Here is a 14,829-nt window from a genome sequence, read left to right on the forward strand (position 1 = left end):
AGTCCATTTTAATTCACTGATTCCTAGAATGTCTATGTTCACTCTTGCCATCTCCTGTTTGACCACTTCCAATTTGCCTTGATTCATGGACTTAACATTCCAGGTTCCTATGCAATATTGCTCTTTACAGCACCGGACCTTGCTTCTATCATGGGTCACATCCACAACTGGGTATTGGTTTTGCTTTTGCTCTATCCCTTTATTCCTTCTAGAGTCAGTTCTCCACTGGAGTTTCATTAGATCCTTCTAAATCTTTTTTGATCAATTTCAAATTACTTGCATTTTCTTCTTCTTATTTTAGAGACAGTATTGTTTCTCTAATTCTTGAACTCAAAGCTCTTAATATGTATTTCCCCAAGCATGGGACCAGTACCTTCAAAAGTACAAGAAATGATTTGAAGTGGTATGCCAATCTAGTGTTGAAAAACAAACACACAATGAGAAAGTTGCTTTATCCAATTCTCTTTTATTCCCTCTGTCAAGGAGAAAAGTGTCATTTATACTGGTGTTTAACACCTTGCTAACATTGCCCATCTTCCTTTTTCTTCTCTTTCTTCTTTTTTTTATTAAGGCACATAGGCTTAGTTGCTCTGTGGCATGCGGGATCCTCCTGGATCAGAGATTGAACCCCTGTCTCCTGCATTGGCAGGAAGATTCTTTACCACTGAGACACCAAGAAGCCCACCCATTTTCCTTTTTAACCAAGAACAGTCAACCTAAAGCCTGGAGCTTGGGTACAAACATTTCTAACTAGAATTTAATAGTGTTATTTTGCTTTTGTTGTGGTTATTTTCATTTATGGCAAGTGATTATGATTTTCCACGTACAAGTTTTCTATTTAAGAAAAGCCATGATTCTGAGTTAAAATAAAATACTGAGTAAGTAATATAAATGGTAGTATATGAATACGTAAAAATAATTCATGAATGTGGTGTTTGAATGACTAACTCTGGGAAACTACTGTATGGCTGAAATTTATTACAATGGTTGTCTGTTGTAACCCTTGTTTCTCCTGGGCCACAAGAGCAATCAAGGACTAGGGTTACAAGTCTCCCGAATCCTCTTTTCCTCTTGCGTCTTAGGTAACAAACTCCTCCTTAGTTGCTGTTGTCATTTTTGGCTTCTAAATCTCAAAGTAATTCCTAATGGCACATTTGCTCAACTGGACTTTTGTTCTTTTTCCCTTGCCTACCCTTCAATATTCTTTGCTCCATCTCAGTCTTCTGCTGCTTACAAATTAAGGAAGATTTCCTCCACCTCTGCAAATGGTTATGGCTCTTCTGGTTAATCTTTGACTGTCTTGTAGTAAAGAACCCATGATCATTTTTTTATTTTCCCAAAGGGATCTTTGCATTTCCTTTTCAAGTTGCTTGGGACAAGCTTCTATAAGGACTAGGAAAGGAAACACTTGAATAATGTAAAGTATTCCTTCACATCAACACTCACACAGCATCAGAGGATTGATGCTCTTTACCTCAGACTGAGTTGCCTGCCTTCTTGGGTTATCTATCCCTCCTCCCTCCTCTGGTATGGGTTATTTCAGTATCTATCAGCTCTAAAGTTCAGAGTTGGGAAAAGCTTAGGTCCAGGCTGGAACATTAGATAGCTGTGTCAAATAAAAAAGAGTAAGGGAAAGAATTATTGTACACATACAAAAAAAATTAGTAGTACTATTTCTCAGTAGCCATAATCATAAGTTGTGCTGTGATGTTTAAGAACATAAGTTAAAATTCTTTGTTTCATACACTTTTTATATTTCTATAACAAGTTGTAGTGGAACTAAGCACAATTTTTTATGCCCAGATCAAACTGAAGCAAATGAGCAAACGTGTTGTGTGGTTTTTTTTTAATTTACTTATTTTAACTAAAGGATAATTGCTTTACAATATTGTGTTGATTTCTGCCATACATCAACATGAATCAACCACGAGTATATTATCGTGTATTAACGCATATATATGGAATCTAGAGAGATGGTACTGATGAACCTGTTTGCAGGACAGCAATGGAGATGCAGATGTAGAGCAAATGTTTTTTGAATACCTACTTGACTAACATACAGGAGCTGCTCTGATTCAAATACAAGGAATGTTAATTTACAAATATTTAAAATACTCTACCCCCTGGGGAAGGAAAATCACTCCTTTAAGTTCCTTTTGCAGAAAGCTCCAGGTAACTAACCTTTAATTTTCTACATCATCTCTGACTTAATGTTCTGATCGTATAACAGAGTGCAATTTAAACAAAGACTGTATTTTTTCATACTCGCTTTCACAACAGTTGAATCCACATACTTATCTCTCCGGTTATTTTTGTAGAGTGCTCACTGAGATTTGATATGCTTCCCTCTAGTCCTCCCCTCCAATACTTTAAGTCCACAATGAGCCCATAAACCAGGAGTGAAAGGTAAGGAGGCAGGATTAGAGTAAACAGTAACCACAAATTCACTAACCCACAACTGTTGGCCTAAGCTTTACTTTGGGGATAAAGACTCTCATTAACTCTTGTTTTCAATACAGTGAGTTGTCCCACTGATATATCATTAAAAACAAACAAACAAAAAACCAAACAAGAGCTACTCAAACTATATTTTCAAAGACAATAGTATTTTAAAGTTTATAGCTGGCTTTTTATCTCACATTTTCCACAGATCATACTGTGTACTGTGTGATGCATAATAAAATATACCATGACCCCTAAAGACACCTTCATATTTATAATCTGTGCACATGAAAGAGTGATATTTTGCTCTTTCTGGGAATAAAACGATATAATAAAACTTAAAAGACACAATAAAACTTTTATAGAGTGTGTGTATTGTTCGGGTTGTGCAAGGAAGGATAGCAGAAGGGTGGAATACAGAGATGCACATAAATATATACAATAAAAAATAAAGTGTCTCAAAATACAAGTATACATATCCGTTAATTTCCTGAGAGTAAGGTAACCTCAGATATGCAGATGACACTACCCTTATGGCAGAAAGTGAAGAGGAACTCAAAAGCCTCTTGATGAAAGTGAAAGAGGAGAGTGAAAAGGTTGGTTTGAAGCTCAACATTCAGAAAACAAAGATCACGGCACATGGGAAGTAGATGGAAAAACAGTGGAAACAGTGTCAGACTTTGTTTTTTTGGGCTCCAAAATCACTGTAGATGCTGATTGCAGCCATGAAATTAAAAGACGCTTGCTCCTTGGAAGGAAAGTTATGACCAACCTTGATAGTATATTAAAAAGCAGAGACATTACTTTGCCAACCAAGGTCCGTCTAGTCAAGGCAATGGTTTTTCCAGTGGTCATGTATGGATGTGAGAGTTGGACTGTGAAGAAAGCTGATCGCCAAAGAATCGATGCTTTTGAACTGTGGTGTTGGAGAAGACTCTTGAGAGTCCCTTATACTGCAAGGAGATCCAACCAGTCCATTCTAAAGGAGATCAATCCTGGATGTTCACTGGAGGGACTGATGCTAAAGCTGAAACTGCAATACTTTGGCCACCTCATGCGACGAGTTGACTCACTGGAAAAGACTCTGATGCTGGGAAAGGTTGGGGGCGGGAGGAGAAGGGGACGACGGAGAATGAGATGGCTGGATGGCATCACCGACTCTGTGGACATGAGTTTGAGTGTACTCCGGGAGTTGGTGATGGACAGGGAGGCCTGGCGTGCTGTGATTCATGGGGTCGCGGAGAGTTGGACACGACTGAGCGACTGAACTGAACTGAACTGAACTGAAGGTCCCCGATCATTCTATACATTTTTTTTAACCTTCAGGACTGAGGAAAGTGTGAGGCACATAGTAAGAATTTAATATATATCTGATGAATGAATGAATGAATGCATATGTACATGCACAAAATATTATGGGAACATAAAGTAGGGGAGACTCCACATTGACATTTATGGGAGTGAGTGAACTGGTGGGTGATGGGGTCAGGGCAAACAGATTTGTAGCAAATTGCTACTAATAGTTCCCCAGTATCCATTCTCCCCTTCTTAATAATAGAGGGGGAAAGGAGGAACTAACTATTGAGCTACTACTTTCCAGACAATCTTGACATACATCATTCCACTCAATACTCACAAACCTCCTCAAAGGCAGCATTATTATTCAGTCTGCCTTATAGGTCCAGAAACTGAAGCTGAGGGATTTAAGGACTTGCCTAAGGTTCCGTTCCGTTCCGTCGCTCAGTCGTGTCCGACTCTATGCGACCCTGTGGACTGTAGCCTACCAGGCTTCTCCGTCCATGGGATTCTCCAGGCAAGAATACTGAAGTGGGTTACCGTTTCCTTCTCCAGGGGATCTTCCCGACCCAGGGATCGAACCCGGGTCTTCCTCATTGGAGGCAGACGCTTTAACCTCTGAGCCACAGATAATAAACCAAATGCCAAAGTCTAGCCCTTCCTGTTTAACACACGGAGAAAGAACCAGGGAACACAATTTAGAATCTCTTGAGTGACCATACTGATCTTAGTTACATAAATTATGTTTCTTTTCCAGATTGGACCACTTCTACAAAGAAGATGAACAAAATTTGAGATTCCCAACCAGCAGCAAATAAGGTATTTACTCAAGTATATTTACCATACTTCTTGCTGAATTTGGGGCTTGCGCTTGCAAGATTTTCCTGTGACTTTGATCTCAGTCCAAAATGAAGAACTTCATTCAACTTGCAGGCTTTGGTTTTTGCTTCATATAGAAAATGGAGACCAAATATCTAGCAGATTTTTCTTTCTTTTAAGTAGATACTAGCATCTATTTTATTCTCAATAAAATAAAATCTTACTTTTAAAATGATTTCATGATTTTTTCACTTAAAACTTGAAACGTACTTTGTCAAGTTATACAATCCAATGCCCATTTCTGTTTTAAAACCTAGGACTTTTCTAAACCAGGCAAGAATGTGAAGTACATATATGTTACTTTTCATCACATGATCTTTATATATTCATATTTGTATTTGTTCATTGAATTGTACTGTAAGAAAAATTTGAGAGCTATTGAAGCTCTCAAAAATTAGACCTATTGAAGTCTGTTGGAGACATTTCAAAGCAGCAACACAAAGGGTATACAGTAGAGGAAAAAAGCAATCTTTTCTTTTTCTCCAGTTTTAGAACATGCACTTTGGAGATAGGTTAACAGGCAATCAATGAAAAGCTTAAGATACACATAAACTTAAATTTAAATCTCAGTCATTTGGTTTTTATTCTAGGAATTAAAGTATTAAATTAAAACTTGAGCACAGCTGGTTTTTCTTTGATGAGTTAGGATGCAGACTTCTCTTCAGGACACTCAAAAATTAAAGTAGCCATATTAAAACCCTTTGGGGAAGTTTATATATATCCCCAGTTCCATTCTATACTTTGAGGGGTGTGAATTTGCTTGTTTGTAGGCCCATTTCAGCAACATCTTTCTTTGCAGGCAGCTCCCGGGAAGGCGACTGGCAAAGATCTTTACACAACTTTCCCTGGAAGGCTTCACCCATGGCTCAGCGGGTAAAGAATCTGCTTGCAATTTAGGAAAACAGAAGACGGGGCAGGGGGTCCATCCCTGGATTGGGAAGATCCCCTGGAGAAGGAAATGGCAATTCACTCCGGTACAGTATTCTGCTGCTGCTGCTGCTAAGTCACTTCAGTCGTGTCCGACTCTGTGTGACCCCATAGACGGAAGCCTACCAGGCTCCCCCGTCCCTGGGATTCTCCAGGCAAGAACACTGGAGTGGGTTGCCATTTCCTTCTCCAATGTGTGAAAGTGAAAAGTGAAAGTGAAGTCGCTCAGTCGTGTCCGACCCTTAGCGACTCCACAGACTGCAGCCTACCAGGCTCCTCCATCCATGGGATTTTCTAGGCAAAAGTACTGGAGTGGCTTGCCATTTGGACAGAGGAGCCTGAAGGGCTACAGTCCATGGGGTCACAAAGAGCCCATCACGACTAAACGCAGCACAATCAGTCCTGGAAGGGTCCAGCTAATGTGATATCTGTGATATCCATTGTTCTAAAAAGCGTGGAAATACAGTCGACTCGTCTGTTTTTACTTTTTTTTTTCTTCAAGAATTTTACACTGAGCTGGTTTTACATTTCCTGCGTGCCCGCTAACCCGCTAAACTGGGTGTTGTGAGCAACACAAAATTCTTGCTTTCAAGGAGATCACAGGGGACAAGTTGGAGAAGAAAGGTCACTTGTGACTCTGGGGAAGTCGAGGATCTCCAGGGCTGCGCAGTCCAATTACGCAGGGGCCTTCAGCGCGAGGAGGGGCCGGCACAGGTGTCCGGGGGTGAGACAGGAGGAGCAACTCAAAGAAAGGAAGCGCTGGCCAAATCCCGCGGGAACTGCCCTCTGGCCGCGTTCCCTCCCGCCTTGTCGCACCCTTGGTTGCCACGGAGACCCGGGTCCTGGGCCGGCTGACTGCGGCAGACGGGGGAGGCCTACCTTTCCGCGGCCGGAGCCGGCGGGCCCACCAGCCTCGTGCTCCACCCGGCTCAGCTGCCGCGTTCGTGAAGACGACCGCGCTGGCGGGCGAAGCCCTGCGGCGCATCCTTCCTCAGGAACCCGAGCGAAGCGAGAGCCGGGGGTCGCGACCCCCCTGCCCCGACCCCGGCGGGCGGGAGAAGCTCGTTTGAACCAAACTGCCTGCGCGGACCTCCGCGGCAGCCCAGCAGTGCCGGGGCCCCCGAGGGCGCTGTGTAAGACACCAGCCTCCCGTGCCCCAAGTGCCGCGGCCGCCGCGTCTCTGTTCCCAAAGCCCCGGGGAACACCCGCCCTCTGGGGTAAGGGAGGACTCGCGGGAGCCACTGAAAGGAGCGCCAGAGGGGCCGCACGTGCGGCTCTTGGGGGAGCTCTGCGCCCAAACGGGCCTCGGTTAAGGCCTCGTAGCTTCGGAGGCCATTCGGAGCCGTCTCCACCCCTCTCCCTTTGTAAGTGTGTGGAGGTTTCCCGGCTCGAAGTAAGGGATGCTCGGGGCGGCCCGGGAATGCCACCGCTTGGTCTCTAGGGCCACACGAGGTGGGTCACCAAGTGTGGTCCTGCGGAAATAGTGGTTTAACCGGGATAATCCTTTATTTTCACAGAGACGATGCTTGAACAAGAAAAACCATTTCCCGGAACATCTGAATTGTAATTCAAGCTTGAGTTACGTAGGACAGTCAGGGGGGCAAACATGTTTAACTCCGCAAATGAACTGGAGTTTTTGGAAGAAACAACTGCGGAGATCTCCCACCTCTCTTCGCTGGTACTGTCAGGTGACCCAGCATGCAGCGAAAACAGCTTAACTGGTTCACCCGAAAAAACTGGCTATCCGGACTCCGTTTACATTCTGGCAGCGAACATTTTTCAGGGCACTAGACTCGAAAAGTCACCAGAGAAAGCCTTAATAAAGTACGGGAATGAGCCCTTGCGGTCCTCAAGCGAATCCGAGGATGAATCCTTTCAGCGTTTGTCCTATGAGTTGGCTTTCAGTGCGCTTAAGTGTGAGTAGTACCAGTTTTGACAGTCAGCGCTAAAGAGAATAATCAGAGAATTTGTGAGGTGCGTCAAACCTCCTCGCACCGTCGCACACATACACCAGGTTTTGTTTTTAGGCTTCTGAATATCTTTGGTCAGTTGCAGATGTCAAGGTTTAAGGAGAGTTTCCAGTAAAACAATCTCTTTCAGTCAAATATGTTTTCCACTGTAGATTTCCCTGTGCATAGGTGGGTCAAAATTAAGATGATCCTATTCACTGCCATTTGCTTTGTTTAGTTTTGGAAGCTTGTAAATTTATTCTTCCAAATTTTTGTAGAAATCCCTTTTAATTTGCCTTTACGATTTGAGGTGTAATATTTCAGATTTCCTCGATGGTGGGTAATTATCAGCTTCTGAGTATGGAGTTGATTCCAGTACAGAACCAAATATTTTTACTATGAGAGCAGTCAAAGGGCCTGGAGACAGGTTTTAGTACTAGCCATCAACTATAATACAATATAAACTGTAAAGTTTGTATTGATTTGTATACTGACTGAAAAGAAGTTCCAAAGAAGTTCCAGAAATGTTTTGAGTATTAGCAGTGTGGCTAAAATGATAAAACTTCCTAAAGAGGCACCTAGAAAGGCATTTACATGCATCATTTACTTGCTGTTAGTACTTATTGGGCCTTGTACATCCTTGCTCAGAGGGGCTTAACAATTGTTCAGTTGAATTAAAATGTCCCATTAATTACTCAGCTATAAATGTGTGTTTTTCATTGTCTACAGATATGATGTAGCTCAGCTCTGAAGCCAGGAATTTGTTATCACAGAGAAAAATTTGTGTGATGTTCAGAGGCAGCTTCTCTCTGAGTTTCATTTCTTTAGTTTCTGCTTGTGATCTTTTTTTTTTAATCTGTCTTAGCCATTTTTCCCTCCTCCAGTTTAAACTTTCAGATTCTATTTCATGCCTTCCCTCCTCCTCTTCTTTAAAACTTATATTTAAAGACCAACTAGAGTGTTGTACTTTAAATCACGAATCAAATTAATATTTGAAGATTTTCTCCTTGCAACAGTTAGATGCACACCAGGCATCTGTGTCAGTTAATTGATATTTAATGTTAATGCCAAAACTCTATTATAGACAAATTTTTCCTGATAGGGTATTGAATCTTACCTTTTCTTGTGCTGTGTGTGCTTAATTGCTCAGTTATGTCCAACTCTTTGTGACCCTGTGGACTATAGCCCGCCAGGCTCCTCTGTCCAAGGGATTTTTCAGGCAAGAATACTGAAGTAGATTGCCTTTAGAAATCAGTAATAAAAGCCTGAGATTATTCTTTGTAAAATTAATCCATTTATCAGATGGTCATGTTGTAGTAATGTGTTTGGTAGATTATCATTTTCTTTCTCTCAATCTTTATTTCTGTTTTATGAAAGTGTCTTCTGACTGACATTTTTTAATAACCCAGATCCCATTTAGATAAATTATTGTCATTTGTTGTTCAGTCGCTCAGTTGTGTCCAACTCTTTGCGGCCCCATGGACTTCAGTATGCCAGGCTTCCCTGTCCTTCACTATCTCCTGGAGTCTGCTCAAACTCATGTCCATTGAGTCGGTGATGCCATCCAGCCATCTCGACCTCTGGCTTCCCCTTCTCCTCCTGACTTCAGTCTTTCCCAGCATCAGGGTCTTTTCCAATGAGTCAGCTCTTCACATCAGGTGGCCAAAATATTTTAGCTTTAGCTTCAGCATCAACACTTCCAGTGAGTATTCAGGACTGATTTCTCTTAGGATTGACTGGTTTGATCTCTTTGCAGTCCAAGGGGCTCTCAAGAGTCTTCTCCAACACTGCAGTTCAAAAGCATCAATTCTTCGACACTCATCCTTCTTTATGGTCCAACTCTCACATCCCTACATGACTACTAGAAAAACCATAGCTTTGACTAGATGGACCTTTGTTGGCAAAGTAATGTCTTTTCTTTTTAATGTGCTGTCTAGGTTGGTCATAGCTTTTCTTCCAAGGGCAAGCATCTTTTAATTTCATGGTTGCAGTCACCATCTGCAGTAATTTTTGAGCGCAAGGAAAAGCCTGTCACTGTTTCCATTGTTTCCCCATCTGTTTGCCATGAAGTGATGGGACTGGATGCCATGATTTTGGTTTTTTGAATGTTGAATTTTAAGCCAGCTTTTTCACTCTCTTTCATCATAGGCCTTTATAAACCTACTTTTCCTTGAAATGTTCATTTTTATAAGTTCAAATTCTCAGATGAGATGGCTTTGGTTGTTTACTTGGTACAGCTTTTATTTTCTTTTTAATGATAATACCTTGCTTTAAGTTATCATCTGAATAATTTTCAAATGTTCATATGGAATAAAGCTAGAATTCCTAAATGCAGTGGATTTCCAAGGTAATTAAGAGCCTGATATTTTGCTTTAAAATAATGGAGGTTTTTATATATTTCACTTTTGTCTTTTGTATTATCAGTGTTCTTTCAGTATTTTCACATGTAATATTTTATAAACTCAACATCTGGCTTATATAGCATAGGTTCAGGGAATCATGGTTCAGGAAAGAAAACTCAGGATTTCTTTCTCTAAGGTTTTATAGGAGCAGTAAAGCTGAAAAGGTTAATGCACAAACTAGAGAGAGCTTTTTTATTTTTTATGATTTCCAGTTTTATTATTTGCCCTTTTGTTGATGTTCTTTGTGTATAAGCTCTTTCAAAACAGAGAGTGTGTTTTTCTGATTAATTGTTTAAAGGGTTCAGAATAATGATTTTTGAAATGATAACCACTATTCTTACTCTGCTAAATAAGATGCAAGGTCAGTTTCCTACTAAAAAAGATAATGAAGAGTAACCTATTCCTATTAAGTTTGACTTAAGTCAGAGAAGTAGAGTATTAGCAGCTAATTTATTTTTTCAAAGAATCTCTGGATGTTTCAAGGACTACTAAATATTAAAACAGAAGAAAAACTGGCAAAATGATTTCTTAAACAATAAATTAATGAACAACCCATTAGGAAAAAAAATTGAGGAAGAAGGTATTCCTGAAATTGTTGATCATCAGTTCAGTTCAGTTGCTCAGTCGTGTCTGACTCTTTGCGACCCCATGAACTGCAGCACTCCAGGCCTCCCTGTCCATCACCAACTCCCGGAATTTACCCAAACTTATGTCCATTGAGTCGGTGATGTCATCCAAGCATCTCATCCTCTGTCATCCCCTTCTCCTCCCGCCCTCAATCTTTGCCAGCATCAGGGTCTTTTCAAATGAGTCAGCTCTTCGCATCAGGTGGCCAAAGTATTGGAGTTTCAGCCTCAACATCAGTCCTTCCAATGAATATTCAGGATTGATTTCCTTTAGGATGGACTGGTTGGATCTCCTTGCAGTCCAAGGGACTTCCAAGAGTCTTCTCCAACACCACAGTTCAAAAGCATCAATTCTGCGCTCAGCTTTCTTTATAGTCCAACTTTTACATCCATACATGACCACTGGAAAAACCAGAGCCTTGACTAGATGGACCTTTGTTGACAAAGTAATGTCTCTGCTTTTTAATATGCTGTCTGCTGCTGCTGCTAAGTCACTTCAGTCGTGTCCGACTCTGTGCGACCCCATAGACGGCAGCCCACCAGGCTCCCCCGTCCCTGGGATTCTCCAGGCAAGAACACTGGAGTGGGTTGCCATTTCCTTCTCCAGTGCATGAAAGTGAAAAGTGAAAGTGAAGTCGCTCAGTTGTGTCCGACTCTTCGCGACCCCCTGGACCGCAGCCTACCAGGCTCCTCCATCCATGGGATTTTCCAGGCAAGAGGACTGGAGTGGGTTGCCATTGCCTTCTCCTTAATATGCTGTCTAGGTTGGTTATAACTTTCCTTCCAAGGAGTAAGCGTCTTTTAATTTCATGGCTGCCGTCACCATCTGCAGTGATTTTGGAGCCCCCCCAAAATAAAGTCAGCCACTGTCTCCACTGTTTCACCATCTATTTGCCATATAGTGATGGGCCCAGATGCCATGAGCTTAGTTTTCTGAATGTTGTTGATCTTATTTCTGGCTTAATTCTTTCTCCAACCTCTTCAGGTGTTTATACTAATTGGTGATCTCTCAGTCCAAGGAACTGGTTATGTCAGTAATCTGGTCATTTCAGAATCATGTAACCTGTCAGTAAAAAACCTGGTAAATACTTAATGTATGGTTAAGTTACGACTTTGGGAATCACTAACTGTCGTCACAGATCCCTAAGACCACCCTCAGGTTCAGTGATTCACTAGAAGGACTCACAGAATCCAGCAAAGCTGTTATATCCATAGTTACAGTTTATTACAATGAAAGGATTAAGGTTAAGGTCAGCAATGGAAAAATGTACACATGGACAAAGTTCAGACAAGACCAGGTACAAGCTTTCTATTGTCCTTTCTCAAAGAAGTCTTAGGGACAGTACTTAATTCTCTAGCAACAGTGTTTGACAACATGAATGAAGGTTGTCAAATTTCCCTCCTTCCACAGATACAAAAACCCTATGTGCCTATATTTATAATTACTCTTTTTAAAATTGAAGTATAGTTGGTTTACAATATCCTGTTAGTTTCAGGTTACAGCCAAATTACTCAGTTACTTATTTTTTCAGATTATATTTCATTAGAGGCTATTACAAGATATTGAATATAGTTTCCTATGCTATACAATAAATTTTATAACTTATCTGTTTTATTTCTAGTAGTTAATCCCTGTTACTCCCATATTCCTAATTTGTCCCTCCTTTCCTCTCTTTCCCCTTTAGTAACCATAGTTTGTTTTCTATGTCTGTGATTCTGTTTCAGTTTTGTATATATATTCATTTGCATTATTTTAAAATTCTCCATGTAAGCGATAGCTTATTTGTATTTCTCTATCTGACTTCACTAAGTATAGTGTTCTATAGTTCCATCCATGTTGCTGCAAATGGCAGTAACATTCCTTCTTTTTTATGACTGAGTAATATTCTGTTGTGTGTATATATACATGCATACATATATATATATATTCCACATCTTAAGTCAATCATCTATCGATGGGCATATGTCTTGGGTGTTGTAAATAGTGCTGCTGTGAACATTGGAGTGTGTGTATTTTTTTTTTGATGTTGAAACCTTTTATTTATTTGTTTGAGCTGGGTCTTAGTTTTGGCATGTGGGTTCTTTGCTTTTTGTTGTGGCATGTGAACTCTTCTTAGTTGTGACCTGTAGGATCTAGTTCCCCGACCAGGGATCAAACCCAGGCCCCCTGTATTGGGAGCACAGAGTCTTAGCCATTGGACACCAGAGAGGTCTCTGGAGTGCATGTATCATTTTGAATTAGGGTTTTTGTCTTTTCTGGGTATATACCCAGGAGTGGGATTACTGATGATGTGGATTTTTTTTTTTAAGGAGCCTCCATGTGATTTTCCATAGTGGCTACAACAATTTGCATTCTCACCAATAGTGTACAAGGGTTCCCTTTTCTCTACACCCTCTCCAGCATTTGTTATGTGTAGACTTTTTGATGATAGTCATTTTAACTGATGTGAGGTGATATCTCATTGTGGTTTTGAAGCAACAGTTAAAACTGGACATGGAACAACAGACTGGTTCCAAATAGGAAAAGGTGTACGTCAAGGTTGTATATTGTCACCTTGCTTATTTAACTTATATGCAGAGTACATCATGAGGAACGCTGGGCTGGAAGAAGCACAAGCTGGAATCAAGATTGCTGAGAGAAATATCAATAACCTCAGATATGCAGATGACACTACCCTTATGGCAGAAAGTGAAGAGGAACTCAAAAGCCTCTTGATGAAAGTGAAAGAGGAGAATGAAAAGGTTGGCTTGAAGCTCAACATTCAGAAAACAAAGATCATGGCATCTGGTCCCATCACTTCATGGGAAATAGATGGAAAAACAGTGGAAACAGTGTCAGACTTTATTTTTTGGGCTCCAGAATCACTGCAGATGCTGATTGCAGCCATGAAATTCAAAGACGCTTACTTCTTGGAAGGAAAGTTATGACCAACCTTGATAGTATATTAAAAAGTAGAGACATTACTTTGCCAACCAAGGTCCGTCTAGTCAAGGCAATGGTTTTTCCCGTGGTCATGTATGGATGTGAGAGTTGGACTGTGAAGAAAGCTGATCGCCGAAGAATCGATGCTTTTGAACTGTGGTGTTGGAGAAGACTCTTGAGAATCCCTTATATTGCAAGGAGATCCAACCAGTCCATTCTAAAGGAGATCAATCCTGGATGTTCATTGGAGGGACTGATGCTAAAGCTGAAACTCCAATACTTTGGCCACCTCATGCGATGAGTTGACTCACTGGAAAAGACTCTGATGCTGGGAAAGGTTGGGGGCGGGAGGAGAAGGGGACGACGGAGAATGAGATGGCTGGATGGCATCACCGACTCTGTGGACATGAGTTTGAGTGAACTCCGGGAGTTGGTGATGGACAGGGAGGCCTGGCGTGCTGTGATTCATGGGGTCGCGGAGAGTCGGACACGACTGAGTGACTGAACTGAACTGAACTGAATGATTAGTGAAGTTGAGCATCTTTTTGTGTGCCTGTTGACCATCTGTATATCTTCTTTGGAGAAATGTCTATTTAGGTGTTCTGCCCTGTTTTGACTGGATTGTTTGGTTTTTTTTGCCACCTGTTGTATGAGCTCTTTGTTTAGTTTGAATTTGAAGCCCTTGCTGGTCACAGTTTTTACAAATCTTTTCTCCCATTCCATAGGTTGTGTTTTTGTTTGGTGAATGGTTTCCTTTGCTGTACAAAAGCTTTTGACCAATTAGGTCTCATTTCTTTTTTTTTTTGCCTGGAGAGATTGACCTAAGAAAATATTGCTACAATTTTTGTTCAAAATGTTTTGTCTTAGTTCTCTTTTAGGAGTTTTATGGTGTCATGTGTGGTATTTAGGTCTTTAAGCCATTTTGAATTTATTTTTATGGATGGTGTGAGGGATTGCTGTAATTTTATTGATAGAAATAGCTGTCCAGTTTTTCTCACACTGCTTGCTAAAGAGGCTCTTTTCTCCATTGTATATTCTTGCCTTCTTTGTCAGCTTAGATGAGCTGACCATAGGTATGTGGGTTTATTTCTGGATTGTCTTATTCCATTCCACTTATCTTTATGTCTGTTTTTGTGCTAATACTATGCTACTTTGGTTACTGTGATTTTGTAGTATAGTCTGAAATCTGGTAGGGTTATACCTTCAGCTTTGTTCTTTTTCCTTAGGATTGCTTTGGCAGTTCTGGGCCTTTTGTGGTTCCATATACATCTTAGGATTATTTGTTCTACTTCTTAAAAATGTCATGGGTATTTTGATAGGGATTGCATTAAAACTGTGCAGTGCTTTAGGTAGACTGACCACTTACTTCAGCAATACTAACTCTT

At 40.9% G+C, this 14,829-nt stretch overlaps 1 protein-coding gene across 3 annotated transcripts in view; it reads left to right on the top strand.

The window, feature by feature from the left end:
- The first annotated feature begins 6,395 nt into the window (after positions 1-6,395).
- The window catches only part of NSUN7 (NOP2/Sun RNA methyltransferase family member 7), a 43,786-nt gene continuing 35,352 nt past the window's right edge, over positions 6,396-14,829 (top strand). The window contains exons 1-2 of one of the 3 annotated variants that reach the window (XM_088836300.1): positions 6,396-6,908; positions 7,062-7,460. In XM_088836300.1, the coding sequence (XP_088692426.1) occupies positions 7,151-7,460 (310 nt within the window). In that variant the 5' untranslated portion in view covers positions 6,396-6,908; positions 7,062-7,150. The remainder of the gene's footprint in view (positions 6,909-7,061; positions 7,461-14,829) is intronic. The other 2 variants (XM_055435291.2, XM_088836301.1) reach the window with 2 other exon arrangements.

Source organism: Moschus berezovskii, chromosome 5 (genome assembly GCF_049115385.1).
Source record: "Moschus berezovskii isolate FMDL1 chromosome 5, NW_MosBer_1.0, whole genome shotgun sequence".
NCBI lineage: Eukaryota > Metazoa > Chordata > Mammalia > Artiodactyla > Moschidae > Moschus > Moschus berezovskii.